At 34.1% G+C, this 26,276-nt stretch overlaps 3 protein-coding genes across 5 annotated transcripts; 2 read left to right on the forward strand and 1 right to left on the reverse strand.

Moving 5' to 3' along the window:
* The first annotated feature begins 775 nt into the window (after positions 1–775).
* Positions 776–5,267, forward strand: LOC111383950 (monocopper oxidase-like protein SKU5). The gene is made up of 9 exons (XM_023008144.1): positions 776–1,201; positions 1,349–1,458; positions 1,550–1,820; positions 1,917–2,055; positions 2,675–3,041; positions 3,346–3,711; positions 3,813–3,891; positions 4,678–4,877; positions 4,984–5,267. The coding sequence occupies exons 1-9, from the start codon at positions 1,061–1,063 to the stop codon at positions 5,084–5,086; spliced, it is 1,776 nt and encodes a 591-aa protein (XP_022863912.1). The 5' UTR covers positions 776–1,060; the 3' UTR covers positions 5,087–5,267.
* A 1,709-nt stretch (positions 5,268–6,976) lies between these two features.
* On the forward strand, positions 6,977–10,830 carry LOC111383949 (thylakoid lumenal protein TL20.3, chloroplastic). Its single transcript, XM_023008143.1, is given in 5 exon segments — positions 6,977–7,000; positions 8,980–9,023; positions 10,096–10,184; positions 10,187–10,224; positions 10,639–10,830. Coding segments are annotated over 5 exon segments (387 nt in total).
* Positions 10,831–20,060: 9,230 nt separating this feature from the next.
* LOC111383951 (NAC domain-containing protein 7) lies at positions 20,061–24,340 on the reverse strand. Of its 3 annotated transcripts, none has more exons than XM_023008145.1 (4): positions 24,192–24,340; positions 21,859–22,039; positions 21,422–21,693; positions 20,284–20,871 (listed from the first exon to the last, which is right to left on the reverse strand). In XM_023008145.1, exons 2-4 carry the CDS (start codon positions 22,016–22,018, stop codon positions 20,284–20,286), a joined length of 1,020 nt encoding a protein of 339 aa, XP_022863913.1. In that variant the 5' UTR covers positions 22,019–22,039; positions 24,192–24,340. The 3 variants fall into 3 exon arrangements, with proteins under 3 accessions (XP_022863915.1, XP_022863913.1, XP_022863914.1); XM_023008146.1 differs by having other exon boundaries at positions 23,786–24,340; XM_023008147.1 differs by lacking the exon at positions 24,192–24,340 and having other exon boundaries at positions 20,061–20,871; positions 21,859–22,018.
* Positions 24,341–26,276: the final 1,936 nt, after the last annotated feature.

The following is a 26,276-nucleotide window of genomic DNA, read 5'->3' on the forward strand; positions in this document are numbered from 1 at the left end:
TAACATGGTTTTATACTTTATAATTACTTTTCACATGATTTTTCAAAAGACCTTATATTGAGGGTGCATAGTCTAATTTATTTTAAATATTCTACTTACGCCCCATTTGCTTAGTTATTTTTATTATTATTATTTAAAATTAAAATCATAAAAACGAAATATGATAAATTAAAAAAAAAGAAAAAAAGATTTGAGTCAGGGACCATATTTCATGTTTTTAACCTTGTTCCTCATCCCACTCCATTCCCACTGACTTAAAATGGGTGCTTTAACCTTTTGTTTCCTGACCGCCAATGGCCGTGAAACCACGACCTGGGGGGAATCAGAAAAAAAAATTGAGTGGACATATATTCACTAATTTGATAAAGATTGAGGACTAAATCTGCAATTTACCCTATATGATGATTTTTTTTTTTTTTTTAAGTTATTATGCATTGAAATAATTTCAGGCGTTGAATAAATAAGAAAATTATTATACTTTCAGTTGGCATGATTGATTTCCGTAATCAGTGCATTAAAAAACTCACGTAATATCAAGAACATGCGTGAAATGGTAGAAACCAAAAATGATTATTCTATTTGTACACTACACAATAGATTACACCACAAATATTTTATTGTATGTGAACTTTGAAAAAAATATAATACTTTGTGTACATCATTATATACACATAGTACAATCCAACCAAAAAATCAGTACAACGAACACGCGTCGAATTATGAATATGAAGTGTCCCATGGTAATAATGGACCGACACCTGCTTTTGCAAAATCCCTCTGAAGTCCAACCGGACACATTCACTCTTTTCTGAGTTTTCTCTATTCTAAACGCCAACCCCATTTTTATTTACATCCCCTGAACCTAGCCCCACTCCTACTGAGTAAATAGAGCCATTCTTGGTGCTTTCGAAACGTATACACATTATTATTTTCTCTCCCGTCTCTCTGCTGCTGTTTTCTATTTCCCCATTTGATTATATAACTTACCATATACTAGGAAAAGGTTGTCTGTTTGGTGTTGAAGTGTGCTGTCCTCAAAATACTCGAACGGAAAAAACACATGGCTTCTTGTAGCTACTTCTTGCTCTTGTTTATCAATATTTGCTTGTTGTTAGGCTCGTCTTATTCTGAAGATCCATCTTTTAGCTACGAATTTGAGGTCTCCTATATTACTGCTTCTCCTCTTGGTGTTCCACAGCAGGTATTGTTTTTTTGTTTTACGGTTTTTTGTATAGAATCTGTTGATATAATCGCTTTTAGTGATATGGGTCTGCTTATAGCTTACTTGAGGGTGATGGGTTGGATTTAGATTGTAAAAAGTTCGAATCTTTAACTNTGTGTATTGCAGGTTATTGCTATAAATGGGAAGTTTCCAGGTCCCACAATTAATGTGACCACTAACAACTACGTTGTTGTCAACGTGAGGAACAAATTAGATGAAGATCTCCTTATGCATTGGTAGGGTTTTTGGAGTAATTCAGATTTTGAAATTGATTTGAAAATTTTCATAAGTTTTTAGTAAGATTTGTGAATTTGATGGGTGTATTAGGTCTGGTGTACAACAAAGGAGGAGTTCTTGGCAAGATGGGGTTCTTGGAACAAATTGCCCTATTCCTCCAAAGTGGAATTGGACTTATGAATTTCAGGTTAAGGATCAGATTGGGAGTTACTATTACTTCCCTTCACTCAATTTTCAGAGGGCTTCTGGCGGTTTTGGGACGTTTATCATTAATAACAGGGCTATTATTCCTATTCCTTTTGACACCCCTTATGGGGATATTACAATGGTGATTGGTGACTGGTACACCCAAAATCACACGGTTAGTATTCATGCATAGTTGATCTCATGTTTATTTGAGTCGGGAAAGTAAGTTCTTTAAATTTATTGGTGAATGTGGAGCTTTATCTATATTTAGGCTTTGAGGAGAACTCTTAATTCCGGGAGAGATCTGGGAATGCCAGATGGTGTACTAATTAACGGAAAAGGACCTTATAGATACAACGATACTCTTGTTCCTGATGGCATTGATTATGAAACAATTACGGTCCACCCAGGTGAGTTATGTAATTACTAACTCATAAAGACAGCCATTTATGTTTGAGCATAAATCTTTATTAATAAACACTATTGGCTTCAAAAGACACATGCACAATTGTAGATGTATAATTACATTGTGTAAATGGCAAATGTTGAGAGATTTGACTTGATATGTGGTAGTTGGAGTAGTTCTCTCATATATTATGTCTTTAAGAACCACTCTTTACATAATTATTTTGCCTCCCAAAGCCTTTATTCGTACATAAGAAAAGGGAAGAATTAGCCTAATGGGAAGTAACACCATTCAAGTTGGGGCTAGCACTCACCATAATTTGGACAGGCTTTAGCATGATAATGGAAACATTTGGCGAAAAGATGGAAGAACTTGATTGTTTGCCAATAGGAAATAAAAACCTTGACTTCTGAGTTAGCCAACGAATGAATTCCAGATTACAATAGCTTCATGTTGTTCTGTCTGGTTCTTCATTTAGCATTCCTATGTACAAATTCTAATAAAGCATTAGTGAATCGTAATGGTGAAAGTTCTGGTATTAAAATAAAAAACATACTTGTATAACTTCCATTTCAAATGCTGTATATTTGTATACTGGACAGTAATAGTACGTTCTTCTGCAGGCAAAACTTACCGGATTCGTGTAAGCAATGTTGGAATATCAACTAGTTTGAACTTCCGAATTCAGAACCATAACCTGCTTTTAGCAGAAACTGAGGGTTCATATACAGTACAGCAGAATTATACAAGCTTAGATATTCACGTGGGTCAATCATACTCGTTTTTAGTAACCATGGATCAAAATGCAAGTAGTGATTACTACATTGTTGCTAGTGCTAGATTTGTGAATGAAACGGTGTGGCAAAGAGTCACTGGTGTTGGTATCTTGCATTATACGAACTCTAAAGGGAAGGCATCTGGTCCTCTTCCCGACCCACCACAAGACCAATATGACAAAACCTTCTCGATGAACCAGGCGAGATCAATCAGGTCGGTTTGCCCTTTGCTCATTTTCATGTTGTATCTTAAAATTTTTTGATATTTACTCTCTTCAACTATAAAAAACGGTTAAGAATTGACATTAGAAGATATCTATTGCATTAAATATGTACATTATACTAGGGTCTTATTTGCAATGATGCTGGTGGAGATTGAATCTACTTGTTCATCATCAAATTTATATGAGTTTCTCATTATAACAACTGCAAATTCTGAACGTGTGGGATTTTTTCTCTTTTTCCATCCAAGGTCTTTTGCTCACTGGTCAGTTTTTTGGGTGTTTTTCACTGTGCAGGTGGAATGTGTCTGCCAGTGGTGCTCGCCCGAACCCGCAAGGTTCTTTTAGATATGGTTCGATTAATGTGACTGAGGTGTATGTGCTTAAAAACAAGCCGCCTGTAATGATTGACGGGAAGCGGAGGACTACACTCAGTGGGATTTCCTTTACCAATCCTGCTACGCCAATTAGGCTTGCAGACCAATATAAATTGAAGGGTGTGTACAAGCTCAATTTTCCCACTAGGCCACTTACAGGTCCACCTCGGATGGAAACATCTGTTATCAATGGTACTTATAGGGGATTTATGGAAGTTATATTGCAGAACAATGACACCAATGTGCAAACATATCACGTCAATGGATATGCATTTTTTGTGGTGGGGTATGATATGAATTCTTTCAGTATTCTATATATCTTTAATCAGAATGCGAGACATTGTTTTCCCATATTGTGATTAACCACTTCGAATAATTGAATTACAGAATGGATTATGGTGAGTGGACTGAAAATAGCAGGGGCACATACAACAAGTGGGACGGAATTGCTCGCACTACGGCCCAGGTAGTTTTTGAAAATTTTGTTTTAATGACATCACTTTTTGCAATCCTGCAATCATTTCTCAGAAATTAAGCAAACTTATTTTCACACTGAAACCATGAAAATATAGTCATGGAAAATCAATTACAAAAAATTTGAATAAAAAAATCACAACCTGTTTAGTGAACTTATAGTTTTGCATCTAGTTTTCTAGCTGTTTAGGGCCCGTTTGTTGTCGGGATTTTTGAAAAGCCAGAAGTTGCCTCTGATATTGAGAACCTATTTTTGGACATGTTTGGATAAAGAAAAAGCAGAAGCTATCCAAATAGTTACTTAAAAGCCTTGGAAGAAAGAGGCTACGTTTTCTTCTCCTCTGTAGAAAATAAAATATTTTCCGTATCTTGCCATTCTTACCTAAAATAGAAGAATCTGTTCGCTTGAATATGGGTAAAAAAGGTTGTGGTTCTTGAAAGTACTTCTACTGCAGCTCTTCGATAAGTCCAGTCATAAAACACGAGTGATGATTGCAACTAAAGTTGTTGCCTTGAAAATATATCATGTTTTAGAAGAGGAAGTTGAAAATTGTGAATAATTTATCTATTCGAGATCTAGTTCAAGTGAACAATGAGCTCAACTCTTATGTTATATATTGGCAACATATACACTATGGGCTTGTTTGGTGCATGGTATTGGACGATACTAGATAGGACAACATACAAGAATTTGTTTTTCTTAAAAGATTCCATATCCTCTTTTTTTTTTTCCCCCCGGAAGTTGCAACCGTGTCCTCATTTTTCATCCATTGTGTAGGTCTACCCCGGGGCATGGACAGCCGTCTTGATCTCACTGGACAATGTCGGAGTTTGGAACATCAGGACTGAGAACCTCGACTCATGGTACCTAGGCCAAGAAACTTACATCAGGGTTGTCAATCCAGAGCCCAATAACAAAACCGAGTTTCCAATGCCAGATAATGCCTTATTCTGCGGTGCACTTCACAAGTTGCAAAAGTGCGCATTTGAACATCACTGCCATCTTAAATTCCGAATTTGCATTTTAACTGCTTAGTTCAGCTTTTACTAATTTTTACCTCATTTTTCCTTTTTTCGCTTATAGGCCACAAGATATATCTTTTGGTTCTTCAATTGGGAGCAATGGATCAAAATTGTTACTCGGTTTGCTGCTGATGGTATTTGCACTTATTTCGACATTCCATTAAGAACTTAGTATGTGATGCTGGCTTTATTTTGCTTATGAGGGTTGTACTTGTAGTGGTGTTAATATGAATCTTGTAAGTCACATTCACCATTTTTCTTTTCTTTCTTATTTTTATTTTTTTGCCGGATGTAATGAGCCCGGGATCGCTAATTAATTCATTGGAATTCACCATTCTTTTAATATTTTAACTTGAATATAATGAAGACAATTAACGAGTTTTTCTTAGTTTCAGCAGAATATCAGACGCTGCCCGGGATCGCTAATTAATTCATTGGAATTCACCATTCTTTTAATATTTTAACTTGAATATAATGAAGACAATTAACGAGTTTTTCTTAGTTTCAGCAGAATATCAGACGCTGATATTTCCTTGAATGAACGAGCATAGGTTTGATGTACTTGTTTTCATATTCTTGAATTTATTACGTAGACAAATGCGCGCGCACATCTTAATTGAAGTTCCTCGTCTTTTCTCCAGAAGTACTTTGTCTACTTGTCTAAAATCGATTTGCTCCATCAGTTTTTGATTATTTTCTATCTGCATTATGAAGCAAAGTATTTTGTTCAATTATTACTAGGTTTAGCGAATTGCCTAAATACATGAGAAAAAGTGCGGATTGCATCAACCCTTCTTGAATTAGACTCATCTATGGTACTAAGAAAGGGAAACTCGTTATTTTTGAAGAAGTTTCTTTTCCAGTTCTCCCCGTCAAGAAATGGACATATCAGTTATTTGGTCAATTCTCAACTCGAATGGTAATTCTCAGTAATATTGCAAAAGTTTGTGCCTGAAACAAATAAATAAAAGAACAAATGAGCACTGACTGGAGACACAAATCAGATGCTGAATTCTAAAAAATCACATAATTATTAAAACACGAAACAATCACAAGCTACCATTTAATTTTCTGTTGATTCCCAATAATACAAGAAAATTAGCCCTCGGGACATATCCCAGTAATGTAAAGGACAAGAGTGAGATAATTTCAGTCTTCCTGACAGTCGCAGCGTGAGTGTTCGATTCCTGAGATATGCAATTGGACTCTTTGTGGGCATCAGTGTATAGGCAAGCTCTTGTTCCCTGGTTGGGGCACATCCCACGATTTACCTCCCTCACAATGCTCCAGGGGCGGACGGGGCGGTGGGGGCCCTCAAGGTTGAGGTTCAACCAATTTTTATTTATTTTTTTTTTTATTATTTTTTTTTTTAAAAAGGAAAACTAGGCGACACTACTTGTAGAATACCGAGAGTTGGGGAGTATCATCTCAAGTCCCTTCTGCCCCAACAGAAATCACGCTATAACCTCCAGAATTTAAGTATACTCATTTTAGCAACATATCCAAACAGGGGAAAAACAGAAAAGAACGGGTCAATGCACCTACTTAAAAATAGGACTAGCCCATTAACTTGGCATCGAGTTTTAGGTGCCGTTTTAATATCATTCTTTCCTTGTTTCTTTGTACCGATAGACAAGACACAAAAATATGCCATGGCCTAAATAACTCAATTTTCTTCCATGAATTATTTGTGTTAATGGATTAGTTCGAACTAAAACTTGAGATAAGGGAGTTGAAGTTACTAAATTCTGAGGAGTCAGTGATTAGTGTCTAGAAGTGTTTCAAAGATATATCATTTACAAGACATTTTACATTCACTTTGTTTAAAAACACTAATGTTAGTCTTTAATTTTAATTCTCTTGCAATAAATTCAATTTTCATAAATATATGGCTAAAAGTGCAATTAATCGAAATACGTATTTAAATACATGTATACATGAGTATTATACTTTTGAAAGAGTATTTATTTGATGTATTTCACATATAGTTTTAAGGTAGAACAAGTGGAGCAAGTGGAGAAAAGAATGTTGAAAAGTCAAGAATATTAACTGTCATGAATAAAGATGCAGCTGTCTCGGTAAAATTGTCATAACTCGATCTGTAGATATCCAAACAAGCCAAAATTATCGTGCAAAATCCAGCTTGTTACCTGCCGGATACAACTTTTTTTACCGGTGAAGCAGTACTCATTATTTTTGTCATATATGGAGTTATAGAGATCCAATGAATTTGATATTTGTACTAATAGAAAGCTAACTTAAGTGGCAACAATTTATCTGTTAATCATAAGTCCAAATTCGCTGCACAATGTATCTGAAAATTGACATCAAGTTGCATGTTCCAACATTCTTGAAGTTGGACAGAAACAAATTGCATTGTCCACTTATATTTTGGATGTTCTTTTGCCTATAAAAGGGGACCTTGGCCAAGATTTTGAGAAAATCAATTCCTCTTCATCATAGTCTAGTTTCCTTCATTTTCTTTATAATATTTTATTATGTGTTTCTAAACCATTAGTTAGGGCTAGGGGTGAAATTTTGGTGAATGTGTAGTATTGTCTTTGATCTTTCACTTTGTTCTTCAATGTAAGTTGAAGTATATGTTTTACAAATGGTTTTGGTTTGTTAAAGACTATGATTTATTGTTGACAAATTTTGGCACAATAAATGCTTAGATAATCTCTACCTACTAACAACTTATTTTGACATATTCTCTCAAACAATTTTCAAGATCTATCTTTTAGTATATTTGCGATCAATGTTTTATCTTCCGTAAGAGATCACTCCTTAGTTGATTTCCATATAAGTTAAATAAAAAATCAAGAGTAATTTCTACCCATTTATCCGAAGTGAATCCCCAACGCTCTAGTGTTCTTCTCTATCGTATTTTCACCAACCATTTACCACTCATAGAATAGTTTATTTCCTTCCAATTCCCTATGGTTTGAACTCAGACTTTCGAGTTTACTACTTACGACAACCTGCACTTGGGTTTGCAACCTTAAATTTGTAGCAGTCAGTATCAGTGTATGTCGAATTACTCCACATATAGTTCCTCGAACCACATTTTCTAAACGAACCGGAGCCAATTTGAATTGATCTTTTAAAAATCTGCTATAGAACGAATACGTTTATTTTTCAAATGATTCATATCGTCAAGTTTCTATCCATTCCAAATTTTAGTTCAGTTAGGCTACATGCATGAAAGTGTGAGGAATACAAACGAAATCAATGATGAATATGGTCCAATGTGAACTAGAATCTCACATGTCTGTACGATCTTTAGGAGAGTAAGCTAATGTAGCAAGTCCCATACCATTATCAAAATTAGTATGACATTGTGCAATGAAGGGGTACATATAATGTTACGAAAAAAAGAGAATTGGTAATATATAAATAATGAGAACACAAAATTTACATGGAAACCCAAGATGGGAAAAAAATCATAGGTAGAGGTGAAGAAAACTCATTGTATCAAAAATGAGTACAAGAGATGCAACTACTCCGAGTATATAATATCAATGAGACCCTAACATATAATGGAGTTCTCACAGAAGAGGAATAAAACCCCTAATTTTTTTCATAATTTTAGTTTCATGACAAATGTAGCACCGTGAACTTTTCAGAATGGGTCAAACAGAATTCAGGTCACCGTATTCAATCATATACATACATAAATGTGTCTCTCAACTTCAACTTTTAATTTATAAAAACTCATCAAAGCTAATTAAATGCATAATATTTGTCTTTCAACTAGCTCTTACAAGTTGATTAGCCAAATAAGTCTCCCAAAAAATTCTTCCACTTCATTGTGAGTCTAGAAACGACACGTTAATGATCTTGTATTTTATTCCTGGATTGTGACTGCTATAGGATTCAAGACTAAATACTTGGACGAATCAACCTTACACCCTTACTTAGGTAAACTATGTCAATTACAAATAACTGATAGAAGTCTAAGAGTATCACACTTTGTCTCTCCTTTTCGGATGAGATAATCATAGTCATTATTCTTTATACGTTGATCAGGAGATGAGAAGTTATTAATTGAGTGTAGGTTTCAACAGGTGCAGATTTGAGTGACACATTAATGGATCGAATGATAAGCCTTATTGATCTTTGTACATATTCAAAATTCCGTTTGATTGAATTTTCTATACAACAAATTATTCTTCATGAATGTTAATTCTTGTGTTGGCAGTTTTGGGAACAAAAAGGTCAAATTGTAATTGTTCCAAAGTTTGGGGTTAATTTATCAATATTTAAAGGTTAGGGGTCAATTTTTACATGTGTAAAAAATTGGGGGACTAAGTTGCAATTCTGTCAAAGTATGTTAGGGTTTGAGTAATGAAGTAGGGCAATATGTGTCGCCGAAGTTTCGCTAGCTGCTCGCCAAGTGGTTGCTCGAGCGTCAAAAACAGAAAGTCTTTCGCTCGCTTATCGCCTCTACTTCGCTTGAGAGAAACAACGTAGCTCGTTTTTCGCTCGAGCGACAGTATTATCTACAGAACCCTATTTTCCTTCTTTTGAGATTTTGACCCGACCTATATGACCCAAAAACCTCTCATATAAATTGTACTATGTCGTTTTCCAGTTTTCTAAAAAGGATTGAATTTGAAGAAAATTATCTACATCTTGAATCCTACTTTCAATCCCACATCATTGATCTTTAGTGCAATCATATAAAAACATCAAAAATATCCTCATCAAACATTGTAAACACAACCTTCCAGAGCTTTTGTGGATTCTTGAAGATCAAGGAAGGAGATCGGTATTTCGATCATTGGAGAATGGGGAGTCGATGAAATCAAGAGCCAGGTATTGGTGTTGCATACAATCCATAAGGGCTAGGAGTTGGGAATTGGTGCAGGATCACTCATACCAGGAGGACTTTAAGAAAGATACAATCTGGAGGTTAGAAAAACTATTGTGAGTTGAATCTGACGGATTGTAAGTAACCTTTTTCGTTAATAGTGGATTCCTATGAATTTATCTTGACAAAATAATATTTGTCACTTGTTGCATTTACTAAAAAATTGGTTAAAAATTTAGTATAAACACCTATTCAATCCCGTCTAGGTGTAGATTGGGTCAAATTACGTTATTTCAATGAAGATGTTTTAATAATAAAAAGTCAACTGCACCTTTTTTTTTCTTTTTCTTTTTTGCCATAGGTTCTTAATGAAGTGAATCTAATAAATGCCATCCTAGTGAGGTCAGTCCTGACCTACGGTGATCTCGGGGGTGCTATCATTGACGGTGCTTATTTCATGATGCTATTATTGAACTTTCCCAGAAACAGGTATTTCTTGAAGTTATCATCCTTTTGCCCCAATATTTTTAAAGTTAATTCTGTTCATTTTAGGTATAAATGCTCGAAATATGTCTAGAAAAATATTAATGTTGATGACTTGAGTAGTTGCTGATGCTAATGATAAGATAAAGGATTCATTAATTTCGGTTGCCAAAAGCTCTTGGACTTTTAAAAGCGTGCGCTACGGGGTCAACCTATCTACAAATTAAGTTGTAGTCTCGACTACTTTGGTCGACTTTTGTATTCTAGTGTACACGGAGGAATTTAGGACGTTGTTAGTGTAGCTTTATTAAAATTTCCTTTTTTAATCTGTTTTAGTAAGATGATTTTTATTTTCAAAGTATTCAACATGCTTCTATTTCCTCATCGTTTTACATGTTAAAGTTCTAAACATTTATATAGGCTCTTTGCAAATACGTGAATGACACAAACCCCATAACCGGAGCAAGCACCAGAAAGCGCCTGGGATGTGGGAATAGTCAAAGAAATGCATATGGCTCCCCGTCATCCCCTTTATTAAGTGCTCTACCGAGGAAACTTCTTGACGATGATGTATTCTGTGATCAAGCCACTGGCCTTTGTGATGCAAAGTGATTGTTCAAATCACATCAATGTAGATAAATATCTTGTAATAGAAAAAGAAATCATTGCTGTCTATTAGGCGGTCGTTTTTATTTGAAGTGAATACTACATGGTAGGTAGAGATTGTAAGAATTTTGGGTGACCCGAATTCTTTTGTTGAGATAATTGCAGAATTGTAATTAAAGTGCACATCAAGAGGAATTCTAGTTGGAATGCCTTGAGGAATTCTATTCAAGTTTAATTGTCAAATTCTATTTAAAGTTCAATTTTGAAGCTCATTGAGAGTTGAAATTTGAGTTAAACTTGAAGAGTTCAAATAAGAAAACTTTTAGGCATTTTATTTTATCTACAACTCTACTTTTAGGGATGAATTTTTCCCTATAAACATGAGACTCCTCTGTCAGTTTTATAAAAAAGAAATTTTGTTAAATTATGCTTGTTTTCTCCATATTGTTCAGTAATAAATATCGTTCCTCTACAATTAACTCTTTTTGTTATTTTTTACTTTAAATCTTGTTTTGTGGTGTGATCTTGTTTATTTCAATATTGTCATTAAATCTTTTTTTTTACAATTCAGTTTGGAATCAACAGGTAGTATCGGAGTTTTCGCAACCAACAAGTAGTATCAGAGCTTGGTTCTTTTTCTGTGGATTGGTTGAGGTTTTTTTAGAGATGACTACCATGAGGTATGACATTCCGCTGTTGGATCGCAATACAAGATTTTCTTTGTAGCATGTAAAAATGAGGACTATTTTGGCGCATTTGGATTTGAAAGATGCGTTGCTAGGTTTTGAGAAGATGCTAGTTGATTAGACGACAGAAGAGAAATAACGAGGGGACGAAATGATTTATCGCAGATCCATTTTCATTTATCCAACAATATTCTACAGGATGTCTTGAAGGAGTAAACAGCGGTTGTTTTGTGGTTGAAACTGGAGCAGTTATGCATGACTAAAAGTTTCATGAGCAAACTGGCTTTTAAGCAGAAGCTGTATTCCCATCGCATAGCGAAATGAGGGTCGTTGGAAGATCATGTTGCCGTGTTCAAGGAAGTAGTTGCAGATTTGGAGACGTTGGAGGTTAAGTACGATGAAGAGGATCTTGTCTTGATCCTGTTGTGTTCATTGCCTGGTTCTTATACGTCGTTCGGGATACCATCTTGTATAGCTGAGATACTTTGACAATAGACGATGTCTATGATGCTTTGCACTCAAAGGAAAATATGAAGCACTTGGTTGGAGCTACATTGAGGGATGGGAAAGCTCTTGTATCTCATGGTGGTCGATGGAGAGGTAGATCAAAAGTTAACTTTAGCAATGTACTTTGTTACTACTACAAACGGAAGAGACATATTTGGAAGAATTGCGATATGTTGCAGGCTAGAGGTGATTTAGCTACAAATCGTGGAGCGCAACGTTTGACTTCAGACGAAACCAATGTAGTTGAGAATTTTTTAGATGGCGGAGATGTGATGTTGACCGTGGTATCTGATGTAAAATCTAGGTTTGACGAGGAGTGGATTCTTGATTCGGCATGTTCGCATCATATGTGTTTCGATAGGAATTTATTTTAGACATATGAGGCTGTTCAGCAAGGTGAAGTTATAATGGGAAACAACCAATCTTGCCGTATTCCTAGAATTGGTCGAGTCAGATTGCGGTTGGAGGATGGGACGATCAGAACACTTGGTCAAGTTCAACATGTTCCAGATCTGAAGAGAAATCTCATCTCATTGAGTGTCTTGGATGGAAAACGTAAATTTTCTTGAGGAGGTGGAGTCTTGAAAGTCTGAAAGGGAGTTCGGATTGTACTGGAGGGATGGAGAAGATCCCAATTCTACATTTTGCAGGGGAATGCAGAACGAGTTAAGATAAGACAATTGGACAAGTTTAGTACCGTAGTAAAAGTTCAATTTGGTACAATACCTCTTGTGTTGGGTTCTGAGTTGGTTCAGAACACTACTAGGAAGAGTGTTGGTGATTCCGCTTTGCCACCAATTTCAGCGGGTACACTGTGTTCAGTTACTGGGATTGGACTCATTGAGCGTAGGTACCGTGATGTCAGTAATGTCTGGGATGCTTCTAGGGACGTTGAAGGCGACAGTTTCAGCAAGGGGTCTTCTCATCAAACATCTGGTTTGATTCTTGCTACAAGATGTGTTTCGACCCTGTGTGATCAACATTAATTTCGAGGAGGAATTCTGAGAACCCTAGGATTGGGTTCGGGTGTCACTTGTGGACACCGGGTAGAGGACGATTGTTTAGTTCATATAGAATGTTTGGTTACTGCGTTGAGGAAATTGACATGTTTGGTTACTGCGTTGAGGAAATTGACCAGTTCATTTCGATGTGGACGAATTTAAAAACTAAGAGTTTCGTTTGGTTGCACCAAAATTCGTGTCAATGTGGAGATTGTTAGAATTTTGGGATGACCCGAATTCTTTTGTTGAAATGATTATAGAATTCTAATTGAAGTGCACATCAAGAGAAATTCTAGTTGGAATGCTTTGAAAAATCCTATTTAAGTTTAATTGTCAAATTCTATTTAAAGTTCTATTTTGAAGCCCATTGAGAGTTGGAATTTGAGTTGGATTTGAAGTGTTCAAATAAGGAAACTTTTAGACATTTTATTTCATCTACAACTCTACTTCTAGGGATGAATTTTTTCCTAAAAATATAAGGCTCATCTGTCAATTTTGTAAGAAGCAATTTTGCTAAGTTAAAATTGTTATCTCCATATTGTTCGGTAATAAACATCGTTCCTCTGCAATTAACCCTTTTTTGTTCTTCTTTACTTTAGATCTTGTTTTTGTTGTGCGATCTTGCTTACTTCAATATTATCATTAAATCTCATTCTTTACAATCTGGTTGGAAATCAACAAGTGATATTGGAGCTTCTGCGCCCAACAAAGATATGCCACAAACAGTTTGATGTTACAACTCAAGACCTAAGATCAACACAGATTTTACAGAATATAGACAAAAAACAAAAGGCATCAAGTTCTCATTGATCGAGCTCAGAACATGCATTGTACGCGTCTGTACAATGTTAATAGCTCACAAAACCACAATCCCAAACTACAACACAGAGGCAGTAACTCAATGGATCGTATCTTTCCCAAAACACCAACACAAACCCTTTCAAACTAAAACTGAAGAATCACCAAGATTCAACACACTCAAATTCACCAGAAAACCAGAGGTTTACAGTCTAAAGAACAAGAAACACGAGGAAGAATAAGAAAGGGCAGAGACACCAAGTCTCGAAGGAGAGAAGAGAAACCCTAGAAGGTTCTACACTGGAAGGACACCAAAAAATGAAAACCAATGGGCCAAAAATATCTCAAACCAAGTAATATATAAGAGTGGTCATCATCGTAGATGTTAGGTTTAGGAGATCTAACGATCTAGAGCCACACACATGTATCATTAGATTTGGGCCGGGTCGTAGCATATTTAAACATTGCGTTATTGGGCAATGGGCTGTAGCATCAGTCGGATATAAGATTTCATCATAGCCCAAATTGGACCAGATCAATAAAACAATTGGCATCACAGCTCAATATTTTACGATGTTCAAACCTCATTTGTTCGAACAATGAAATTCATAGACACCAACTTATATTGGTAGACACGTTGAATTGGTTATTGTCTAAATTGTGGTTGTCCTTTTCTATGACAATATGAGTAGCGCAGAATTTCTTGGCCATTAAATGTGGTCCCAATTATTGTGATATGCTTATTATAATCCCTGTGAAGATTTATACTTTGAGACATCAATAGTTGGAGTAATGATTAGGCATGGAGTTTAATCTTCCTTAATCCCTTCTCTTGTCATTTTGGCCATGTTAGGGCCAAATCACAACGATTACTATATGCAAGATGTAGTAATGAGGTCGCCGTGCCAGTCTTATCTGACGCCAAGAAAAAATGCAAGCCATTCTTACCGATTCCACGGCTAGCCACCGCAAAGTTGGTCCAACTCATTTTATGCATCTAATTGCAACGTGTTTCTTTGGGTTGCCTAAACTTTACTCAACCTCCCTGAACCCCTTCTACACACACAAATTTCAAAAATATAAAATGATATGTAAATTAGAAAAACACCCTCTTTTCACATGGATTATGAAGAGGCCTCAAAATGAAAAGTTTTCAATGATTAAAGGAAGAATTCAAATTGCTTGGCGTCTAATTGATTCTTTTTTAAAGTGGATCAACATGAAGATCTCAAGTGGAAGTGGGAAACAAACAATAACTGCAAATAGTAGACTGTGTTATCTTCTAGCCATCATCTTTTCCTTTGTTTTAATTTTAATTTTTTTAAAAATATATTTTCTCTTATTGGAACTCGAGGGCAAAATTGTCCTTTTGGTATATTTAACGATAACTAATCCTTGATTTCCAATAGAAATAGACCCCAATTTGGTATATTGTATTACTTAGTTATGTTACGCAAAAATAAATTCTTATTTCAACCATCCTCCTATTTTCTGATCGTAACCCAAGAGGTAAGGTCTAAGACTTAGTTCTCCTCCCATGTGTACTTTATTTTTGAATCAATAAACATGGTAGAGGTGTCACTAGCCCTCCTTTTTTGGGTTTAAGTAGAGACCTGAATACAATAGTATTTTACTTTTAAAATTAAACGAAAATAACATCAATTATCAACAACATTTTTCGTTTAGTAGATATTTTCGTTAGTCAAGCTGAATGAATTAATTAGTGAAATAAAATGAAGTTTAGTGTAACAATTTTTTTATTTTTTGGAGATCAAGCATTACTAATCCTTTTTCGAGCAATCTGAAGAAATTTTGGGTTTTTAAATCATGATAATGTTTTGTTTTAAAATCTTCTTCCATGCTCAGGTGAACTTTTTCTCAAACCACCATGATAGTCGCTGAATATGCAATAAATTAAATGTTTAATGATATATCTTATAAATTATATACATCATGCATGTGTTAGTATACATAATCATAAATAGAATAATTTACTTTAATATTTTTGAACATGAACCTGGAAGAAAAATTCAAAATGGTTTAGGTCGACAAAGATCAGGTCGAGCCTAATGAAAGATGAATTTTGTCCGCTTTAACAGAGAATATCTTTCAAGACATCATCGAAGTTGCACCAGCAACTTTTACAAGACATTGAAACTCGTACATAGTTCACAAGATATTAGAGATCGTCAAATGATGAAACTGGTGGAATCAAAGACGTTTATACGTATTGTACAACTACATTGAGTGATTAAAAACCCTCGTTGTTGGCTCGTCTCTTTTTAATAATCTTTTTAATAAGTCGTGCTTTATGAGATCACTAGCAACGAAGGAGTGGAATGAATGAGCCACTTTGGTCTCATGATTTATGCTTAACTTACCAAGAGATTTACTGATATTCCAAAATGCTAGTTGAAGATGCCACACAAGATTCAAGGGCACATCTTTTCCAGTTAGAGAGAATGCAGTTCAAGATCCAAAAAGGCCAGAGGCTTTGAATGATTTTATAATTCCTATATCTTAAATTACGCATTTTATTTAACTATGGTCTCAATTATGTTTTGGGAAGTGTTTAAGGACTAATTTTACTATTTCATTAGACTTGGCATTAGAGTTTAAACATCTCTTGCTTTCATGTACTTCAATTATTTTGTTATTTGAATAAATTGTCGAGGTAGGCAAATGATAAGGGTGTTACAGGGGTGCCAACATGGTTGAAATGTTTCGGTACATCTACTGATATCCATATTCGACATCTTTATAGGGGAAAAAAGGGAGCTTTGAGTTATGACTATAAGAATGGTACCTACACAGTACAAATGATGCACTATCACATGGACCTGTACCACCTCGTCAATTATATTAGTTACTTAGACTGAAAACAACATCTGCAATAAACCCTAGTGATTATTCATTACTCAACACACCGCATCAATGGGCATGTTCTGCTTCATTTGCCATTTGCAGAGGCTTAAAGTATTCATCACTCCCACTGTCTTCAAATAATGTAATAACAATGTTGCTGCATTTCATAATGCCCGAAAACGAAAGTTCATCAACTGCTAACACGATAGTTGAATTATAAGTCGAGATAAATAACAAATATGTTATTTTAAAAAACTACAAGTGTCAAGACGGTTGGTAACTAATCTATTACGGACAAAAGGCTAAGGTGCTATCGAGATATATACTTTACTAATAATGCATTTACATGGGACTTGGAGAAACAAAGCAAATGAAAAAATTCAAGAAGGAATGACTAAGGTAGAGGAGGAGCTACCAGCTCATCTAGTTTAATTTTGGGTATGCTTGATTCACATGTGGTTGGTACTTTCATGGCTTTGGTTGGAGAGATGGATACGAGGATAGTTCTTATACTTTACCAAGTATAAGTGAATATGCATGACGCTTTTGATTACACATGAAGATTGCAAAAAACTTATGAACTTTTTGAATTTAGGGTTCGTTCATAAATTTATATGATCTCCTTTAAATAGTGAGTTTGAAAGGGATCAAGAGTTGGAGAGAAACTTCGTTGAATGTATGACGACAAGGAATAAGGCTATGGTGCGTGAAGTCTAGTTATTTAAATATTTATTGTGCTTCACATTTCTAGATGGGTAATTTTTCTTTTTTGTTTTATACAAACTACTTTAGGTGGCATGTATTATTAATAATGAAATAAAATGGTACAGACTTTGGAGGGAATTGGTTTAACTTTCAGCTTAAGTTGTAATATAAAAAATCACCCAAATAATGGGATCAGTGAAGTAAAACTTGAAAAACTACACTTCATGAGATTTAGTGATACTCATCATTGATCATACGTCAGGTCTAGTATCCATTCAACTCTGAATCACTTTTACACTTGCTATTTAAAGGGGATCGAGTAAATTTGTTTTGGTACCCGAAGTTGGAGTAAATTTTTGTGTTCTATGTTTCCATTTATAAATTGCCACCTAGAGTGATTTTTGATGAAATAAATAAATAAATAAAAACAAAAAAAATAAAAACAAAAATCCAAAAACAAACAATGCATTAGTATGTAACTCTAGGCAGGATACAAGAAACAGCCTAGAATAATGTTAATAAACAAGTCGTGACACAATATAAATATGATTTAACCTTAAACTTGGTAAAAAGCACCTGTGTCTCTGTGTGTGGATAATGGATAATATAAAGAGGGCATGAGAGCACGCTGAATGATTATGTCTCATGTGCAATTGTCATTCCTTGAAAGAGACTTTCATGCTTAGAATTCAACCCAAGTAAAATCATGTCCTAAGTCAATAAAAGGCTGGCAAACAGCATTATTCTGTGTTTCTTATTCTCATTGCATAATTATACGCGGATGGAACCTCTGATTCCTTTTTCAGAGGTATAAATATATACAAAACTAACAGAATTTTCAAATGAACCTGAAAACAGTATTTTATGGATTCTTTCCCTGGCTCTATTCATTAATTTACAAAACTCTTCGTCTTTGAATCCAGAATTCGCGAGCTTCTGATGATTAAAAAAAATCCTACACGACAAAGGGTGAAATCTTGTACCATTTCCTTCTTCTTCTTCTTTTTTTTTTTTTAATTATACGCGGATGGAACCTCTGATTCCTTTTTCAGAGGTATAAATATATACAAAACTAACAGAATTTTCAAATGAACCTGAAAACAGTATTTTATGGATTCTTTCCCTGGCTCTATTCATTAATTTACAAAACTCTTCGTCTTTGAATCCAGAATTCGCGAGCTTCTGATGATTAAAAAAAATCCTACACGACAAAGGGTGAAATCTTGTACCATTTCCTTCTTCTTCTTCTTTTTTTTTTTCCCCTTCTTTTTAGTATTAGTGGTTTTTTTCCCAATAGAAACCCACACGCTATCATTATTGTGCTTCGGCTAGCTGGGATCTAACACTACGAGAGCCATTCCTAGAATCTGAGTTAGGTTCAACCTTGTTGTGAACATAGTCATAACTTCTTATACGTTCAGTAAACTCGACTTAAGACGCGTTCTTTCATGTTCCTTTTCTAGATTTTTGTGGGTGTTTTTTCTTCATCTTAACCTAATGGTTTGACAATGTCTTCTCTTTCATACCGTGCCATTGCCCCACTAGAAATGTCATGCAGAGCTACAACTATACTTATTATGTCATATCAGTAAAATGCCCTGTAAGCTATAGTTTATGGAACATTTGGTTAAATCCTTTCAGCTTGGCTTGATTTTTGATATAATTTTCTCTGGTTGTAGCAACTTTTATAATTCAATAGGGTTCACTTCTAGACCAGATTAGCTAGCGGCATACGTGTGAAATCAATCTTCAATTGTTTTCTCTAGCATGTGTGTTCCATTTCACCTCGCTGAGTACCAGCCTTTACAATTTCTTAGATTCCTTCCATTTCTCATTTGTTTTTCAGTGAAGAAAAAGTTTTGAAATATGATAGAAGATTAAGGTGACAAGTAGGTCAAACTTTCCTTGTAATTGTCTGTTAATAGCTGTATATTAGATTGATTCTAAACTGGAAGAGGCATAAGCCTCGAGTGATTTTTCTGAGTTACATTCCAATTGAATTTATTTTTCTGAGTTACATTCCAATTTTATTTTGCCTTTCAGGGTGCCAAAATTTAAACTTTCCATGTTTAATTTGAATTATGAGAATGAAGAGTAAAATTAATGGGCAGGTATCGTGGAAGATAAAATTAGAATTTACTTAACGGCAGGGCTGTTCACGCCACTCTTTTCTTTACAATTTATTTTTGCATTTTAGTATTTCTCCGTAGGAACTTAGTCGACCATGTTATCTAAGGGATATATATCTCTATAGTTTGGCTTGTTGTCATTAAAATCTTAGGGTTTATAAGCTTAGGAATCTGTCATTTTTCTTTTGACATTTCATTTCTTTTCTGATCTCTCAGTGTGTGTGTATATCTCCTTTGTACTTCTCACACAACAAATGGTCCATCAGTAAATTTCCGTTGCTATTGGCACACATTCTAGTATGATCATACATAGATAGGAAAGTGAACGATTCTCTCTTAAAATCTAATGGCATCAAAGCCTCACGAGACCCTATTTACAAAAACAATTCACATTACCTACATAAGAAATGCTCGTATCATTCCCTAATTCCTTTGATACAAAAATTAATTTCCTAATTCCTTTGATACCAAAACCTCTCTAACCATACAATCCTTTCGTCAATGCACCTCGACCGTAGTTTTTACCTCCACTCCCAATGTGAAAAAGGCAAATTTAATAAAAAGCAAATCTTAGATGCAATAAAGGAAATACATATTCATCTGTCTCATAGATGTGCCACCAGCATATGCTTTACAACATTATAATGTGCACATACATATTAACATGTCTACATCATTAATTTTGCAATTCAAGTTTTATTATGTACACCAACCAGATCTTCTATTAACTGTTCTTTCTTGATATAATTAGTATAGATATTAATTTTGTTACTTCCACAGATCAACTTGGGAACTGGAGGTGGAAACTGAGGCAAGTTCTGCAGCCATATTTTGTGCCTTCAAATCATTCTGCATTATGCTCATTGGATCCGAAACTTGATCAGACTGCTCATTTGAATAAGCATTATCCTTTCTAGCATCATCTTGGCTGAGCTGAGAAGCAACAAATTTGTCGAGAACTCGCCAGTCAGTGACTTGATCATTGCAGTAATTCTCACTAATGTGCAATTGATTATTTTGATGCATATTTTCTTCCTGTCCAAGTGTTGAGGACTGCAAAATACCGTAAGGGATTAGTGAGCTACAGGCTGTGGATTGTGGAATTTTCGGACTTTCTAATTCGGGAAGCTGGAGGAATGCATCATGAGGCATGTTGTATTGCAACTCGAGTTCTTGTTTGCAGGTGTAGTGAGGTTGATATGAATTAGTATAAGGTTGAGATACCGGCCTCGGGGAATTAAAATCTGGCATGAAAGAAACTTGATCATCATACCAACATAGGGATTCATTCTCTCCCTCCTTCCTTGTAGTTACCATTTTCTTCATGAAAACCCTGCACACCACCCATCCTTCTTCCTGCAACTCCAATTAAAAACCTTCATTAGGCATTAATATTCTCTCATTCGAGCAAAAGCACGATAATCGTACAATAGTTTGAAATGCAATATATTTGAATTAAATCATCTTGTCTAAAAGTTGAAGAGATCATATTCTGTAACTTAAATTTAAACTTTGACACGCCTAATCGTGTGCAACCCGATTCATATTTTTATGAAAAGTTCAATGGGTGCTTATATTTTCTAAAAGGGTGAAAGCGAAATTCTTTATTCCAAAGAATTATGCTCTCCAAGGAGAATCTTGAGAATAATGTATTTACATAGTATATATGTTGACGTATATAGCTAAATACCATTATATTGAACATGAATACATTTTTCGTGCATAAATTTAGGGCATGTTTAACACATTAGACAAGATGGACAAGATATTAGGACAAAGATTTTAACCTCTTCCTCTTATACAGGCGACTATTATTAAGTTTAGCGTACCAAATATGTGAAAATTGTATTTAACATTTGTGATAACCATGCTCATACGCAAACCTATAGATTTGATTGAGACTTGCCTGGGAAGTGCCATTTTCATTTGTTTCAAGTCGATACTCATGCATTATCCAGTCTGATTTTTGTCCATTTGGGGCTCGGCCTTTATAAAATACCAAGGTCTTTCTCATGCCAATCAAACTATGCTTAGAATAAATTGCCTTGTCTCTTCCTGTAGCCTTCCAGAATCCTGCTTTTGTAGCTCTATTCGTACGAGTTCCAGTAGGATATTTCTTATCTTTATGACTAAAGAAATACCATTCATTTCTTTCTTCGGTTCCTATCCTACAAAGTTCTGTTTAAATTCAGGAAAGAAAAAAAGAGATTAATAAGGTTAATTTAAAAAATCTAATGAAATAAAAAAATGTAAAAATGTAAAAGAATACAACGAAATAACAAACTAAGCGTAGTTGGCTAAAATATATAGGAATTAATGACGATAAAAAGAAACTGTATGTACCTTGAAGATCCCATGGCTCAATTCTGTAAAGATCGATGTCTTTTATGATATCTAGGTCAATTCTTTTCGAAGCGACCTTTTTTCGAAGATAGTAATCAACCAATTCTTCGTCTGTAGGATGGAATCTAAAACCAGGAGGTACGTGTGAAAAAGAATTCATGTTTCAAATCTAGCTTTGTACCTGCGTTTTTAAGTTAAAACGAATGTAAGTTATATATTGAAGTTTGAAAATTAATGAAGGCCAAAGAGAACATAATCTGTATTTTATATGTCATGCAGAAAATTTTACGAGTGCATGCAAGAGAACCTGCCTGTGTGTTCATGTAGGAGTTATTCAACTAATAAATGTCCATGAAGATAGCATGTTATCATATGCATGGACTGTTCCGTCTAAAAAAATTTAAATTGTTAAAAATATACATTCATTTGTATTTATATTTCCAATACGTCCTCCCATATGTAGAAGAATAATTTTTCATGAAAAAATTTTAGTCGACTCTAAATTCGTTGATACAAGACTTGTAAATTAAGTGTTGTTGAATTGTTGAAGAAAAGATAGGAGTAAAGTTTTCGCATATCTTGACATAAACCCATAAAATCAGAATACCAAAATTAAAGAGTAGAAGCCAAATGAAGAAAAAAGGGAAACATATCAGGGAGTTTATTATGTTAATACTTTATCCGTCCCATAAAGATAAGTTTGTTTTCATTTTTTCTCTATCCCAAAAGTTATAGGTCACTTTTTTTGTTGAAGGTAACAGTTGATTTCTTAATTTTTTAATATGTTCCTAATGTACCTTATTATCAACAATTATGAACACTCTTATTTAGAGGGAGTTTGGGAAACATTTTTATGTAAAAATGTATTTTTGAATAGTAAATTGATGGGATATGTGTGATTGAAAAATAAGGAAATTTTTTTATTTATGTGTAATATTATTTTAATAAAGAATGTGTGGTTGAAAAGAAGAGAGAGAAAAATGTATTTTGAGAAAAATAGATACCAAACGGGGTCTTAATTCATTATTTAATGTAGGGGTATATTTGAAAAATGATAAAAAAGAAAAAAAATATATTTACAACTATATTAATTATATTTTTTTAATCCATGTGAAAATAGAAACAAGCTTATCTTTTTGGGACGAGTGAAGTATTTTACACATTAAATTTCAAGTATAAGAAAAATAAAGGAAGTGCCAAAGGGATTGAAAAAAAAAAAAGAATGAGAATAATATGGGAAAATCTCAATTAATTTTACGTATACATCTTGAATATATCACTCTAAACCTATACTATATATAAAAGTATCCAAAACTAGATTATGTTTTCATATTTATAGAATTCATGAGTCATCTTTGTATATGGAAGAAAAAGCATGCAACCTTTAATTACATGAAGATGTGGGAAAAACTACTCAAGTTTGCTTTTGCTCGAGGCATGGGATGTGAATAAAGACCATACACGAAGATTGCTCCACTCATAATGTTAATATCACAAACAAGCTTTAATGAGATCATGTAGCCAAAAGAAACTTGGAAACTTTTGGAAAAAACTTAGATTTTATTCAAAATTGATAAAGAAATTAATACAACTTCTTGATTAAAGAATTTATCCTTTCGCATAAGTTATTTGCGTTTGTAGGATAATTTATTGGTAAATTAGAGAGATCAGGCTTGATCAACATGCAAAGGGATTGAAAAAAAAAAAAAAAGAATGAGAATAATATAGGGAAAATCTCAATTAATTTTACGTATACATCTTGAATATATCACTCTAAACCTATACTATATATAAAAGTATCCAAAACTAGACATATCAAACAATTAGAATTTCATTATTAGAAAATATATTCAAGAATGAATCCCAAAAAAAAAATTATATGCGAAGACAATCAAATAAAGAAGAAGAAAAATGATATTGAGGAAACCTCGACGGTCGTCTATGTAGCGAAGCCCTTAAATTTCACCGATCGAACTGGTTATCCTACCCTTGTTTACAAACAATAAGTGAAAAGAAAAGGAAAACCTTTTTGAAGCTTTCTTGTCAGTTTCTTGCAAATTTTAAAGCCCTAAAAGAAAGAATTTTAGGACCGAAAATGTTTTCCTCGGGAAAACTTTGACACTTAAATTGTCAAAGAATGATCAGATCCTGAGGGAAAGTAAAAGGGAAGGGAAATGGAAAAGGAAAATCTCTTTTCCTCAAATCGGAAAAGACAGAAAAAATGGATAGGGTTATATACATACACACATATATACAGCCATGTTAAAAATGAAAATGAACTGATCTTCTATACATCAATATGTGTGTTCTCTTTGTATATAAGTTTTAATCACCTTGTGTTTTAAGTAGAAATCTTGATTGGCGGAGAAGCTTTTCGCCGGAGAAAGTGGTGGCAGAATACGCCTCCACCACCGCCCACCAGCAAGTGATAGAGACCAGTATTCTTGTTTCTGGCTTCTTCTCTATTATATTGAGCTTGAGAGAGAGAGAGAATTGTGGAGGAATTTTTTAACAAAGGCTTTGTAAAGAAACAAAAAACTAATAAGGAGACTGCACACCCGACCAAACACAAAAAGAATGTTTATTAAATAACTATTAAAAAAACCTTTTAGCAAAAAAAGTATAAATGTGCTTATTCAAAAAAAATTTGTGTGCATTTTGTGCATTTTAAGGGTAATATTTCACCTCGAATGAAGACGAAGTTAATAGACAACAAGAGTTAATATGCCCTAAAAAATGGTAGCTTATTTGAGCACACTAATCTTGGGAACTAAATGCTCGTCAGAAATTTAAAATAGTGAAATTGTTCGTTTACGCTACTATATTAAGATTTGAAGTTTCATCTCTTTCAAGTATAAACCTTGTTAGAAAAATAACTCAAACTTTTATATGTTGTGTAGATGTTTCGTCTTTAACTAAAGTGGGATATTACCCTTACTATCCGCCCATTTAGTTTTGCAGACAAAAAATAGTATTCTAAAAGACGTAAAGCATAACAAAATGACAATATCTAATCTTCAAATCTTACGAGCCTAGGCGTGCCTGGGCGAAGTTAGGCATAAAGAGGTCTTTTTAAATATTATTTAATTATTCAATAATCATTAAATAAATGAAATAATGCACAAAAACAATAAATAACGTAATTACTTAATTTCTTGCAACTACACGATTCCAAATTTCTAAAAACTAAACAATTGAAAAATAAAAGCACAATATCCTCTTTAAGGTAAATGGACCCCAAAAATTGTCCAAACTAATTTAGAGCCCAGCTTACAATAGCCATTAGGTCAAAAAATGACTTCAAAAAATAATAATAATAAAAAAAGAAAAAGAAAAAAGCATGTGTCTATTGGTGCCTATGTCCACATTAGAGTCAAAATAAGAGTTAATTGCATTTTCTTCACACGTTGTCTATATGTGGAACTTTTTGAAAATGCCACACACCTCTGCCACGATGCAACAACGTCTTATAGAATACTGCAAAAAAATAAAAAATAAAATTCCTTAGAAGTGAATTTACAAATATAAATATGCTTAATTAGATGAAAAATAAGATCGAACATTTTTATAATTTTGATCTGTGATTATTTTTGGTTTGCTAGAATGGAATATAAGACGACGAAATAGTTAAAAGAAATTAATTGTATTCAATGTTTTAATTTGTTGTACATAAGTTGTTTTTGTAATGATTATGTTGTCATTGTCACTTCTCTAAGTTGTCGTCACAATAATGTGATTTTTATTCTCAAGAGAATGAATTTGTAGCATTATGTTAAACGAAAAGAGAAACTCTAAATTATTTCAGACTTTGAGATTTTTTGTCTTCTACCCAATAAAACTAAATTTGGAAGAGAACTACATTCAAAGATTCAAACTTTTACTTATTGTGTTATATAGGGTTGGAAATGGTCCGGTTCGGTTCGATTCTGACGAGAATCGAACTGATCCGAAATTTTCTGGTATTTAAGAAGTGGAACCGTCGGGTCCAAATTTAATTATGGAACCGTTTGGGTTCGGTTCCATTCGGTTCGGTTCGGTCCGGTTCGATTCCATTCGGTTCCGTATTATAATTAAATTTTTTAATATATACAAAGTTACGTTAATTTAATTAATGATATATTTAATATTAGCTCTTACAAAATAACGTAGTTCAATCTTATGTGTTTCACGTCTCTTTCTAATGAATTCTTCATAAACTTGATTATTAAAATCACAGAAAGAGAAAGATAGCGAGTTCAAAATAATTAAGAGAGATGTTGTAGAGTTTTAATTCGATCATGGTCCGGTTCGGTTCGGTTCGATTCTGACGAGAATCGAACTGACCCGAAATTTTCGGGTATTTAAGAAGTGGAACCGTCGGGTCCAAATTTAATTATGGAACCGTTTGGGTTCGGTTCCATTCGGTTCGGTTCGGTCCG

Source organism: Olea europaea, unplaced genomic scaffold, assembly GCF_002742605.1.
Source record: "Olea europaea var. sylvestris unplaced genomic scaffold, O_europaea_v1 scaffold2794, whole genome shotgun sequence".
NCBI classification, from domain to species: Eukaryota; Viridiplantae; Streptophyta; class Magnoliopsida; order Lamiales; family Oleaceae; genus Olea; species Olea europaea.